Here is a 14,023-nt window from a genome sequence, read left to right on the forward strand (position 1 = left end):
TACATGAGTGAGACCGGGGGGGATGGGCAGGAAAGGTTCAGTTCCTTTTTGAGAGAGCGCTATAAAGAGCTCGGCCTTGACTCCACGCATGCAGTCCTGCACGGATGATTGCAGAAAGGGCAATACCTTTCTGAGTATCTTCAAATTTTATTTTATTCTGTGCCCTTTATCAATTTTTCTTTGTACTGCATATATTTATTTGGCAACACTTTTAGTTTACCAAACACTAAGAAATTCTTGGAAAATACTAAATAGAAGCATTTCCACTACTTGACTTTTAGACCCCATTGCCCAACCAAAAACATGGTATCAATATATTTATCCATTTGACAAAACACACAATAAGCACAGAATACTCTTAGTATACTCTAGAAGGTTTGATATGCTTGGTGAGTGAGTCATAGTTACCAGCACGTTCACTTTGCCCATTAGATTAGAACATACATAACTGAAATGCTATTCTGAACACAGACCCATGGGTTGAAGTGCTTCGACCGTGAGGAAATAGCTCTTGAATATTTTCCAGCCAGAAGATACTACCTTCAGATACAAACAACAGGTGCTTATAACACTGCTACATGTTTTTGTCTCTGGCTAACAACCTTTCCTCTACGTTCATCCTCATGCCAGGAATGTAGACAGACTTTCAGCTAATGTATTTACACAGATGTTTCATAAAACAAAACTATACTCATAATACAGTAACTATGGAATTTCACAGTAATTAGATAGACAGACAGACAGACAGACAGACAGACAGACAGACAGACAGATAGATAGATAGATAGATAGATAGATAGATAGATAGATAGATAGATAGATAGATAGATAGATAGATAGATAGATAGATAGATAGATAGATAGATAGATAGATAGATAGATAGATAGATAGATAGATAGATAGATAGATAGATCTCATACAAATGACACTTGATTGCATTTGATCATAATTTTTTTTTATTGTATTCTGTTGTTAACTGTAGAACTGATAAATTCAAATAAAAAATCAAAAGTACAAAACCACATAACAATCAACTTCAAAGTGAATAATTTGACACTAATACTCAATTATATACTATTAAAAGCTGATAAGATATACGAACAGCTATATAGGCCTATTCTATATAATCATATAAATGCATATTCTAATTTCTGTATTCAATTAGAAATACACATGCTGCTAGGAAAGATTGTAATTCTAGACTAACAGCTAATCAACAGCTTAACAAGTAACTCAATATGATATACAATCTTTTTCACTCACAAAACTGCATCATATTTTTATGCATCATAAAAATATTGTTCCTAATCTGAAGGCTTTTCTACCACACACGCTTTTCAATTTGAAATAAGTGTTGACAGAATATTATACCAATATGGCAAAATCATAAATAATAAAACTCTCTCAGATGCTGAGGATTGTTCAGAATTAAACATGAAGACGTCAATGGTCATTTTCAAGAGGTGAACTCTTACATCAGCAAAACAGTCCAGCTTCAGATGACTTCATCGACCAGTTCTTGGCATGACATAGCATTTCATAGTCAGCAACTCTAGAGTAAACCATGCATGGTCCATTAGCAGCGTCATTCCGAGATCTTCCTGCATTTGATCTTCTGTTGGAGTTTAAAATTTGGCGACAGTAAGTGAAGGAGAACTCCACGTTCAATGCAGTCTTAGTTTTGCTGTTCAATCACAAGAAAGAGAGACACAATCCTTAGTGCAATCTCAAATAGGGTTAAGGCTGTGTTTATATAAATATATTTATATGTGCGTGTGTACCTCAGTGTATGACAGGGGAGATGGGGGGAGATGATACTCGCTACTGCGCATGAATATAGGACTGTCATCCTCATCATAATCATCTAGGAGGGGAATGAAGGAACTATCCATGCGATTGTCCTGGGAGATCTCGCTATAGCTGGGTGGACAGGATGGGAGTGACACGCAGGTGCTGGAGGTATTACTGTTGTCCTGGCTGCTCATGCTACTGATGCGACTGTTCATGCCATTGTAGGGGATCGTGCCAATGACCAGAGGAAGATCTAGGATGAGCTTCTCACTTCCTGGGATATGCAAGTATATCTAACCCCGGAGAGAAAGACACCATACACTCTTAAAAAATTAAGGTTCCAAAAGAAGGCTTTTGCAGTGATGCCTTTGGAGAATAATTTTAGGTTCCCCAAAGTAAGTGAACAGTTCTTAAAATATTTTATTCTTAGTGTGAAGAAGGTTCCAACTATGCCCATAAAGAACCTTTATTTTTAAAAGTATAAACCGCAGGTGCCGGTGGAGTATGAAGCATCTGCATTGATTATCAAGGATTTAACTCACCCTTAGACAATAGTCAACATGGATAATGTCACAGCCCAGTATAGTTGGCTTCAGCTTTGGCACAGGAAGTACTCTCCCACGCCACACATCACACATGCCGGAGATGATGTGGTCTCCTCTGACAGAAATTAGTTTCTTGTGAAACTCTTTGGTGCGGCCGTTCGCCAGGTAAATGTGCTTCGCTATGATGGCGGCTTTAGGAACGACAATCCGAGAACAAGAGTTCTCAAATTGAGCGTCGATGCAAATGTTTTCTCCTTCACAGTAACCCTTCCGGCCTATTCGAGCGGACACGGAAACACTGCCATCGGGAATAAACATGCAGGTGACTTTCTTCTGTTTTGCTCCTGTAACTGGATCCTGAGAGTAAGCAGAAGGGGCTGCGTTAGTTTCTTACATTTGAATCATGCCATTTCAAAGAAATGTGTCATTTGTCTGGGCTTAATCACCATGAGCTCTTGGGTGTTGACATCAGTGGGTTCCACCACCTCAAAATACCGCTTACATTCCGCATATGGCTGGCTTGATTTCTCTATGACTGCCTTCACGTAGTATTGGACTGAGCCAAACTTTCCCACATAGGAGGAAACAAGGCACCTGGTCAGGATGGGTAGATCTTACATTAAAACTGTGGATTATTTAAATGCAACATTTGTAATGGGGAACTTTGAAAAGAAAACCCACCCTGCCGGTGGAAGTTCGAACCCGAACATGAACTCGTATCTGTTTCCAGCCCTGAGAGTGATGGAGCCATCTGCATCTGCGAAGAAAAAGATTGCACTTTGAGAAACATTCAATTCTCATTATTTACTAATGTTCATGTCTATTGAATTTTCAATTTAGATAAGATTTTTCAATAAACAATTGTTAAATTTACATTCAACTCATACCAACCTCCCTCATTTATTAATTTACCACCTTTTGATTTTCGTTCTATGCACAATACTAAATTCTAACAAAGACACCAATTAGACACTAAAAAGACACTGTCAGAACCAACCATTAGAGTTCTTTAAATTCTGCATTGTTTAAAATAAGTACATTTACGATTTAAAACTTTTTATTTACAACTTATCACTTTATCATAGATTTAGTTAATATATTTCAATATAGCAAATTATTTTTGTTCAGCATATCTTTAAGACTGTTGACGGTTAGATAGCTTTGCAAAAACAACGTTAAAAGCCCTCCGGAAAATACTGATTGAGTTAACCAAAGCTTGTGTCTCACCTGTTGGCTGATGATCGAGGTGAAGAACTTCTTCATATTTCAGGTACTCAATCTCCTCCCTGCAGTTCATCTTCCCTTTTTTATAATCGACTTTAGCGCATCCGATTCCGAACAGTTTAACTGCGGAGATGTGCACCACCTCCGCCACCTCCACTATCACCCGCCCGGCCACTTTATCTCCGCTGCTGTACGCGCTCTTGTTCGGGTCACTAAACTGAACCTCGAAGGCCTTGGGTTTCTTTGTTAGTACACCCATTTTGCTGTTTTATTAATATTAACTCCAATAATGTCACTAAACGTTTTATTATAGTCCTAATTGTAATTCTTTCTAATGTAACTGATTTAATCAGCTCACCACTATGGCTGATATTATAAAATTATTTAATTAGTATTAGATGCTTTGGTCGTTTGTTGATGATCTGTCTGTAAACACTGAGTGAGCGGTTTTATAGTTCACACTGCCGCTGTGCTGATGATGCGAGCTGGACACACATGGGCATCAGTGCTGGAAAGCCACATGCGCCTCGTGGATCTCTCCGAGCGCGTCTCTCTCATAGGACACACGGGCTGTTTGCGTCCACCCAGGCCAATGAGAGCCCGTCCCGAGCGCGTGGACTGCTCGTGGGTAAGGGGCAGGAGATGTTGAGGGGGTGGAGTATCAACGCGCACTGGATACTCCTGTGCCCTGCTCCAAAACAACAAGTTAGAGAATTTATTTGTACATAAACTGAATGGCACCAAAAATATGGTATTCTTAGAAGTACATAGAGTTCCATGTAAATGCATTGCGCAGTATTATTATATTATTATGTAACTGTCGAAGTATGACGGTGCTGTCACATTATGTTTATTTAAGGGTATACCATAGTAACAAATGATGGCCAGATGCATTTGCCATAGTATTTAAATGGCACCCCATATACTGTACACTATACTTAAGATAATACTATGGTATTACCTTTTGGTAGCTATGTGTCCAAAATACTATTGTATTGCAATAGTACAAGTCCGAAATATCATGGTGTTACCCTGGTACATGTCAAAATACCATGGAATTGCCTAGGTTCATGGTCAAAACATGTCATCACCCTGGTACATGTCAAAATATCATACTAGTGCAAATAACATGGTATTACCCTTGTATGTTGTCAAAATTTCATGGTACAATCCTGATTAATGGCTAAAAATTACAATATTACCTTGGTACATGTCAAAAATACCACAGTTTTACTCTGGTACATGGCCAAAAAAAATCATAATATTACATTGGTACATGTCCAAAATACCATGGTATTATTCGGGCACATGTCAAAATACCATGTTATTCAAAGGTGCATGTCCAAAAAACATGGTATTGCCCTGGTACACGTTAAAATCATTTTGCATCATATTGAATTTTTGGTACTTTGTGAAAACTAAATATGCAAGAGATATTAGACTGAATGGACATGTACAGTGAAGTACAGTGGTCATCAGATATAACCCCCCCCCCCCCCCCCCCCCCCGCAAAATACAACCATGAACAGTCCACATGCTCAAAAACGTGCATGTGTGATGAAGACTCAGTTCATATGGACTGTTCCGATTGGATGAGCACTGCCATCTGTTGACTGATCCAACACACTTCACTGCACGGGTCCCTACAGAAAGTTTAGGAGGAGTCTGTTTATATAATCAAATCTTCATGGTGATGAGAGCACATGTATATAAACAAACAGCTGCTTACATCATTCATTATGCCGTCTGTCTTTAAGCCTCCATCTCCAGTTACAATGCTGTTTAAGGAAGGGGGACATGCGTAATGCTTGACTCCCTCTGTTTTAGGTGGCTGTCTATATGTATTATCTGTCCTATACATTATATGAACATAAAACGAGCATAAAAAGAATAGTGAGTTATCTTTTTAAGGTAAGGGTGCAGGGAAAAGACAGCTTTCAATCACATAACCCAGACCATTATAATATAACATTCAACTTCATACAAATGAACACCATCCAATGTCATTCAAGTGTGAAGAACGTAGTAGTCGCCAATTTTTGATCATTCACAAGAAATGAAACCTCCATCAACTGTGATCCTCAGAAACTGAAACTGAAGCCTCCACCTCACCCATTGCAAACCATTATATACCAACATAAATGATGCATTACTGTAACTTCAATCAACAGATGATTCAGAAGGGTCAAAGATTATTTATGGGAGAAAAATAACTGAAAAAATTCGGATTCTCTTGATAAATTTCCCATAATTTGCAAAAAGTAAAAAAATCATAGAACTAGTTTGATAGGAAAATAATGCAGTCCTCTTTAGTTTAGCTTTGAATAAATAATTGTAATTAGAGGGAAAAAAACTGAATAAAATCCTGTTACTTTTCAGTTATATTTAGTCATGATTCTATTATTTCATGTTTTCTTTTATTTATTATTTTTCTGTTTTACCATCTGTTTTTTTCTCTCCATACTCTAAACTAAAATAAAATGTTTTTTTTTTTAATTAACCCACCTTCATTAAACATAACAATAAAACAAAATCAATTATATCAGGTAATGCATTAATTCTGGCAGTCCTAAAATACTAAAACTAAAATGAAAACTAAATATAATAATTAAAAAAAGACAAAAAAACAAACAAAGAAAACCACCTGAAAATAAAACCAAAAACTAAACTAAACACAATAATTCTAATGACCTTCATTAATTAATGCTATGTGGGCTGTGAAAATATTTTAAATGGTTTCTTTATTATAAAATCACTTCTGCATAAATTTCATCCACCTTTCAGAAAACATACACTGAGTTGCACGAGCCAGTCACTCATATTTGCTTGTTGTTTTTTTAAAGGTTATTCACATTTATCCAGATAAAAATATCCACAAATATGTTATATTGACAATTCACACACTTTATGTGCATTTAACACTGAAACAAATACAATAAAAAAAAATTTTCACGGCCGTTCCAGACAGCTTCTATTTACAAAACACAAACTTCCAAACCACTGAGATGTAAACATAGAACAATTGTATAAATATCCTTCAAATATCACAAAAGGCATGTTTTAGTGCAGTGTTTTTGATGTCACACTTTGCTCAAGAAAGCATGTCTGAGGATCTCTACAAGGACGCTTAAGGCCATGATGGAGGGTTGTTACCTGACCTGTCTGTCAGCAGGTGAACCTTATCAGGGTCCGAGATCATCTGCCGAGCGTCCTCTAGCACAACCACAGGGGATGAACTGGAGTTCAAATCTCCAGTAACCTGTAGATCATAAGCCTGGAAATACACATCCCGCACCGGAAGAAGTGAGGAGCAGTGAGCGTACGTAGGCATGGAGGGATGTGCATAAGGCGTCTCCAGACGCTGTGAGAGCGGACACCCCCATACGCACAACTGCAAGTCCTGCTCAGGTGTATAGGACTCCACGATCGCATGAGGGGAGTGGACAGACAGACTCATTGACCGGCTGAGCTGACGCAAAACTATCATCGTGCCAGTGTGCATAGCCCAGACCTCAGCGTGTCGGCCAGGATCGTGAGAGTGAATGAGCAGGCTCTGATGGCCTCTGCGATCTCCACCGGTCACAGAACCATCCACAAATGCAGGGGGAACGTTATCCAGCTCCACTTGATATATCTGCAGCTTTGCACATTCACGCCAGTTCTTCAAGATAACCGTGATCTGATGAAGAACCAGAGAGCGGAGAACTGTCAGGTGCAGGACATTCAAACAGGACTGATTCTAAACTAATGCACATATCTCATTATGCATGTCCTTTAATTATTCATAACAATTCATCAGTAGATGTAAGGGAGTAGAATATCATTAACCCAGTATGTTTGAAAGAAGACAAATCTGTTACCTCCCTCTCAGCTGGAAAGGCTCATAAGAAGTGATATAAAAGACTTTGATTGGGTGTAAAAGTAGATAAAAGCAAAGAGAAAGTCTGGGCATCATATAAAGGGACAGAATAGATTTGTTTCTATATACCATTTAGAGATAGGATCCTCTAAAATAGCTGATATCACAAAAAGCCTATAATATATAAGAAAATTAATATTCAAACCATTGTGTAGCAATTACTAAAATGTTTTTGAGGCATCGTCGGTTCACAACTGGCTGTACAGAATGAATAATCTGAATGTGTTGAATTTGTAATTTGAAATCTAAATATATTCCAAAACTACTAAATACAGATTATGCCATAGCAACTCAACTAATAACTCAACTAAAATAAAGCAGAATAAATCTACATTTTAAGTGCCTTTATCTTTGAAAGATTTGATGCCATAACTGGAAAATTTATTTTTCATCTTCAAAAGTAAATGAAAACTTCTATGTTCTAGATGTATGATAGATGTATGATATCCTCCGAATGGATGGAGCCATAGTCTGAAGCTCAAAAATCTGAGTCTGAGAATGAAATCTGTCAACTTTTGGCAATATGCTGTTGGTGCATTCAGACTGCAAATCTAGGCAAAAGTTGTGTGTATTTCTGTGGAAGTTTTCCTATGGCTTTTTCTTTAATTGCAGTCTTATATCTCATAATTACAAGTTATTAATGTAAACTCTGAATTCTGAAAAAAAAATGTAAATTATAAAGTTGCAATTCAGACTTTAAAAAAAAATCTAAATTACGAAATGTAAACTAGCTATTGTAAGAAAAAAAGTTTAAATTGTGAGACAAAAAGTTGCTATTACCTTTTTATTTGAATTCCCATGGCAGAAACCGTTTTTGGTCAAAAGAACAATTAAGTGCATCCTCTAGAGAAAATCTCACCAGATTTCAAATTTAAAATGAATTACATACAACTCTTTTCTGAGAAATAGTAATTATTGTGACAATACAAATATATATTATCATTACTTTATAAATTCTAGGGTAACGATTCTATTCATTTTATAAGAATTGTACAAGAGGATAGAAGTCAGCATGTGATTGTAATTTTTTTCCACACCTTTGTGAGTACGGTGGTATAAGAGCTCCCTCTAGTGGGCGTGCTGGTGGCCTGGATGTACAGGTACTGGTGGTCTATGAGAGGCAATGCGCCCTGCACAGCACATGTCTGGAATGCTTCATTAAAGGTGCGGATATGAGGGTCCCCAAACACCCCGCAGTGCAGGTACTCTGGGGCCCGGCCCTCCCTCTGCATAAACCCTTTCTCATAATAGCATATGTCCCGTGAGAGAGGGGCCTGTGACAGGGGCAGGGGGCGCGGCTGAGCTGTGGGGCCTGTTTTGGGGCAACGGTGTTGGATGAGCAGGTCCTAGATACCCTGCACAGCAGAGTGGTACGCCAAGTCTCCACAGCATGCTTGAGCCGTCCGCTGGGTGCAGAGTGCGTAGGACCGCAGGGCGCTGCAGTAGCCGGCATTAGCACCCTCTTTACCCTCTCCTCCAATAACGCCAATTTCCAGAGTTGCAGCCACAAAATCTGAATTACATCTCAGGATTCGACACTGTGCACATACTGTAGGCAAAGAAAACTAATTTCAGTGCAATGTAAAAAAATTACTCCAGAATTTACTCGATATATGAGTCAGACTCCAAATGAATGTACAGTTAACAGGTTTTAATAACAAAGTACCGTGGTAGAATGATGTTTTTAAGGGGGTGGACATTTATCCAATCATATTTTTTTATATATATATGTTGGAGTGCCATGTAAAAAAAAAATGTAATGAAATCTTGTTTATTCTAATTAAAATGGTAGTTATTTTTTGAAATATAACAGAAATAAAATAAAACATAAGTGTTAGACTTTTTTTACTTACATGAAAACTGGAAATGTTGCTTTAAGATGAATTACTAAATCTAAAACTGAAATAAAAATTGAAATATCTAATAAAAATGACAAAAACTCCATTTAAATATTATAAATTAATTACAAAAGCACATAACAAAATGACTAAAATGAAAGCAAATGTAAGATATTAAATACTAAAACACTATATAAATAATACTATAATAACACTGCCATGGTGTATTTCAAAGTACCGTAATATTATCATCCGATACAATCAGTGAACTTTTTTGTGAGGCTAAAAAGTGATTCTTACCTGAAGGAGCACTTAAGAGCAGGAGCGTTATAACAATGATCACAAAGTGTTTCCATGATGTGTGTAAATGTTATCCACCAACAGCTGATCCTGCCATTCCCATCCGTACAGACAAAGGCTCACAGGTGCCCGCACAGGTGCCGAAACTCTGGGCAAATCCAGTCACAGATCTGGAGGCATTATCATACCTCAACATCATCTGATCAAGTTCCTGAGACCCATCAAGAGACTGATGATGTCAAGTTGACCAGGCCTGGCAGAGAAAGCAGAATCTGATAAATGTTGTGAACTCCTTCATACAGTCACTGAATCACTGAGTGAAACGAGACCAGCATTCCCATGAATTCACATAAGTCTGAATACTGCAACTACTGTACATAAATAATAGATTAAATCAGTTTTGACTGAAATAAACTGTCATGCAAAGAGGTTTCACATGTATATCAGCATTGCTCTTAGTGCTGGGGGATATTTCGCAGTTTGGACTCTCACCGGTGATGTGTTATTTACTAAGACTCAAGAACAAACAGTGGTGGAACTGAAGAGTAAACTCCAGTTCTAAATGTGTGTTTGCACTTGACCTACAGATCCGATATGAACAAACTGTCAAAACAGACTTGAATCTTTTAAGTTTAAACAGAACAAACCTGGAGACCATTTTCAAATATCTAAAATCTCATTAAAATCACATTGAACTTCCATTGCATGTCAGCAGAGGTTTCTCTCTCTCTCTCTCTGCTCCAACACTGACAGCTGATATTTATTCTAGCTGATGGGACGACGCAGGGCAGAAATAGGGGAGTCTAAATATATACCCAACCAAAGCAGCCTGCCCCTCCAGCACGTGCCCCAGTGGAAATAGACAGGGCTGAAAGATCTGCGGCACAGAACCAGGTTTGAGACACACAGCGGAAACTCAACAACTCTCCGTTTCCTTCTGCGGTCTAATTTCAGCTTCAGAATCATTCCCTCTTTCACTGAAGTGCATTGCATGTGGAAACGGGCTGAATCTGGTGTGCCAGCACTTTTAAAGAGAGCTCGTTTCTACTCCAAAACATGTCTAAATGCTCATTGGTTTTATCAAATGTTTCAGGAAACAGGATCCACCAACAAACAGCTGCTTCTCTTTCTGTCTCACACATACAGAGTCCTGTGAATCAGCTCCTGCGTTCCTGTTAGATATGACTGGACGTTTGACTGTCTGTGGCACTGCACGCACATGTGCATTACTCTGTGTGTGTGTGTGTGTGTGTGTGTGCGCGCGTGTGTTTGAAAGTAAACTAATATTTTTTTTACACTGGAAAAAAAAATCAATTGATGCAACAATTTTACTGAGAAACTGCTACATTTTTACAATTTTGGCTAGTAACATTTTGAGTACTCTTATAATGTTTTATTTACAACTTTGTCAATTATTTATTTTTACAGTGTATAAAATAATTTCTTTTTTTTTTCTTGATGACAAACCTTACTGCTAACTATTTCACAAAATTAACAAAATAGATTAACTCAATCATAACTGCTTTTGAAACATTAATTCATTAACACACTAACTGCAGTAACAGAAAATGTATAAAAACGTACCATTACTTACCAAAGATTTTTTCATGTACCATAAATATAGTAATATCTCGATACCATATTGTATAGCAAAGCAAAAAATTAACATTATTGTACTATGGTACTGATAAAGATTTTTTTTGTGGATACAATCCTTTACAAAGAAAATACCATGCTGCAGTAATACTGTACTATTGGTGGTAATAATACTAGAAAAAAATACTTTCAAAATACTTTAAAGTAACTTTAGTATTTATGCTGTTTTTTTAAATAATGTTTGTTTAAATGAATAAACATAACCATTCTCAAACACATTAATAGCATTCTTAAACACATTAAACGTGAAATCCTGCACTTCGCAAAATCATGTTTTACCATGTAAACACAAACATTACATTATATAATTGTATTGTTAATTATTAACTATCCATGCATATAAAATATAACTAGAAACTCACAGAATCAGAGGACTATGTCCTGTATACCGTTGCTGAGATCTTTCCCAGTCATTTGTGACTCTGACGCGCTCATGTGATGGACTCACGTTCAGTGTGACCCCCGCGCGTCACCGTCCCGCATGAGGGAGACGCGTAAATCATCCGCCACGCGCACCTGCCACACGCGCACGAGCTGATGGAGAGCTGCTCCAATGGATCTGGGAGCTGTTTGTCAACACACAAATATGTAACTTTCTAAAGATGTTATGCGTCTTTTATTGATTTATTTAGCTATTTGTACTTACTTTGCAAGGCTTCTGGTGCTCCAGTTAGGTTTTCCTGTACAACAACAGCTCCTTTCTATTGTAAACTTGCATTTTATGATCATATTATTTGAATCTATTATCATTATCATAAACACACCGGTTTTCAGCGCAAACAGCTGAACCTTTACTGCACTTTTATATTTATTCTTCTAGCTATTTACCTAAAGCGGTTAATAGTCCGAGCATCTCGCACATGCGAAGAAAATAGTTTGCTTCTGCGTTACAAAAGATGAAAGCCTAGCCTGAAAACTCATAAATAAAAATAATCCAATAAATCGAATTTTTAGTAATAGATATATAAATAATTTAAACAATAATTATTAAACGGTTTAAAATTAACTTATGACGGACATGGTGTGTCCTGAAATCACCTAGCAGTCATAAGAAAACATCTATATAACATCAAAACATTCACAATAACGTTCTAATGAAAATCTAAAGGGCTTTAAAGGGGTCTAGTTGAAGCGAAGGGGCTGTTTGTGGTTTCCCTGCCTCTTTTCTTTGTTTGGTGTTAAATGCGTGTCTTTGAGGATGTGTTTGCCCATCTCTGGGCTCATTAAGCGGGCTTCTTACCTCCAGGACGCTGCAAAGAGCCCCTCTTTCAATAATTTTGGTCGCTCAATTTGCACTTATTATATATTTGCTAGTGTTCAAGTAAACAGAAACGAAAGCTCAGATGCACCCGGCAGGTGGCGGTGTTGACCAACGCGGAACGAGCGTGCGCAAATAGAGCGAGTTAGATGCAAATTACACGAGATTTTGCTTCAGAATAACTGTAAACACTGGAATAAATCGCGGGCACCCGCTTTTTAACTCTTATAAGTGTTTATATATATATTTTTTTTTCTTTCTTTTCATGTCGTAAGATGTGCTGTGTGTGTATACTTCCCACTGATGCATGCATTGCGTACTGGTTTGGCTGGCATCTTCAGTGCGCTCATGCATCAGAGTGTGAAAGTCTTTAGTGTGATCTGGAACTGTGTGTGTGTGTGTGTGTGTGTGTGTGTGTGATCTGCTCTGTTGTCTGCAGTATGCATGCATCAGTGAGTTTCAAGCTCTTTGTTGGCTGGATGGAGGCGGGGCGCTGCGCGGCCGCGGGTCCTTTTGTGCCCCTCACATTTTGGGAAAAATCAGAACCAGCGAGCTTGCAGACGCGCCAAAAGCATGAAACAGGACTATACAAAAAAAAACCATGTGATTCTAACACAGCGTTTGGTTTAAGGAGCTTTGTGAAATTGTAGGTGAGTCATGAACTTATTGTTGGGCCAGGAGAGAAACTTTTGTATTTTATGATTATTATCATTATTTGTTGAGGATATTAAGTTAAGTTACTTGTTATCTTAAACAACTTTATTTTCTTCATTGCACATAGGTTATCTTTTGTGTTCTGTTGGACTATTGACTGGTCAACAGATTACTCCGTTACTAAGCAACCGGTCGTCTGGAGCAGTGATTCTCAACTTGTTCGTCAGGAATACTTGGAACGATTACGATTTCGCGTTTTTAAACTTAAAAAGCAAAAGAAAACATAAGTTAAACGTAAAATATTTGTCTGTCAATATTATATATATATATAAATATATCAGTAATGCCATTGATGCCCGAACTGCATCATAACTTGCGCAAACTGAACATTAAACTCACTCCAAATTGCAACTAAATGCAAAAAAAAAGAAAAGAAAATATAAGTAATATAACTTTTTGTCATATTTACACAAGATGTCCTGTTTTAACATGCTTATATGAGATAAGAAAATTACTGACTGATTGTCTTTTTAAGTAAAAAAAGAAAAAGAAAAAAAGGTTGTAAAACTTTGGTGGTAATGTACTTCCTAGTCATAATATTTAAGAAGATGCAAACAGTGTTTGGCTTTAGTGGCCTCATGGGCTCCAAAACCGACCTGCTGCATTGCCCCTCACTACTGAATTAAAAACATTTACCTTTTTTTCTTTTAAACAAGCTAAACTTTGAAGTTAAGAATAACTTTTTTAGTGTTTTAAATTTAATACATTACAAATTATCACAGAAAAAAAAATTGTATTTGTGTTGTAGCTCTCTGAAGAAGTCTAAAGTCTTAAGGA

General features: G+C 37.3%; 1 protein-coding gene and 1 pseudogene across 1 annotated transcript; both read right to left on the reverse strand.

Moving 5' to 3' along the window:
* Nucleotides 1-934: 934 nt before the first annotated feature.
* On the reverse strand, nt 935-4,205 carry LOC132103341 (thioredoxin-interacting protein-like). Its single transcript, XM_059508379.1, has 6 exons — nt 3,565-4,205; nt 3,019-3,094; nt 2,784-2,931; nt 2,335-2,694; nt 1,783-2,085; nt 935-1,685 (listed from the first exon to the last, which is right to left on the reverse strand). The coding sequence occupies exons 1-6, from the start codon at nt 3,818-3,820 to the stop codon at nt 1,677-1,679; spliced, it is 1,152 nt and encodes a 383-aa protein (XP_059364362.1). The 5' UTR covers nt 3,821-4,205; the 3' UTR covers nt 935-1,676.
* A 2,483-nt stretch (nt 4,206-6,688) lies between these two features.
* LOC132103775 (hemojuvelin-like) lies at nt 6,689-9,721 on the reverse strand (annotated as a pseudogene).
* Nucleotides 9,722-14,023: the final 4,302 nt, after the last annotated feature.

This window comes from Carassius carassius, chromosome 24, assembly GCF_963082965.1.
Source record: "Carassius carassius chromosome 24, fCarCar2.1, whole genome shotgun sequence".
Lineage (NCBI taxonomy): Eukaryota > Metazoa > Chordata > Actinopteri > Cypriniformes > Cyprinidae > Carassius > Carassius carassius.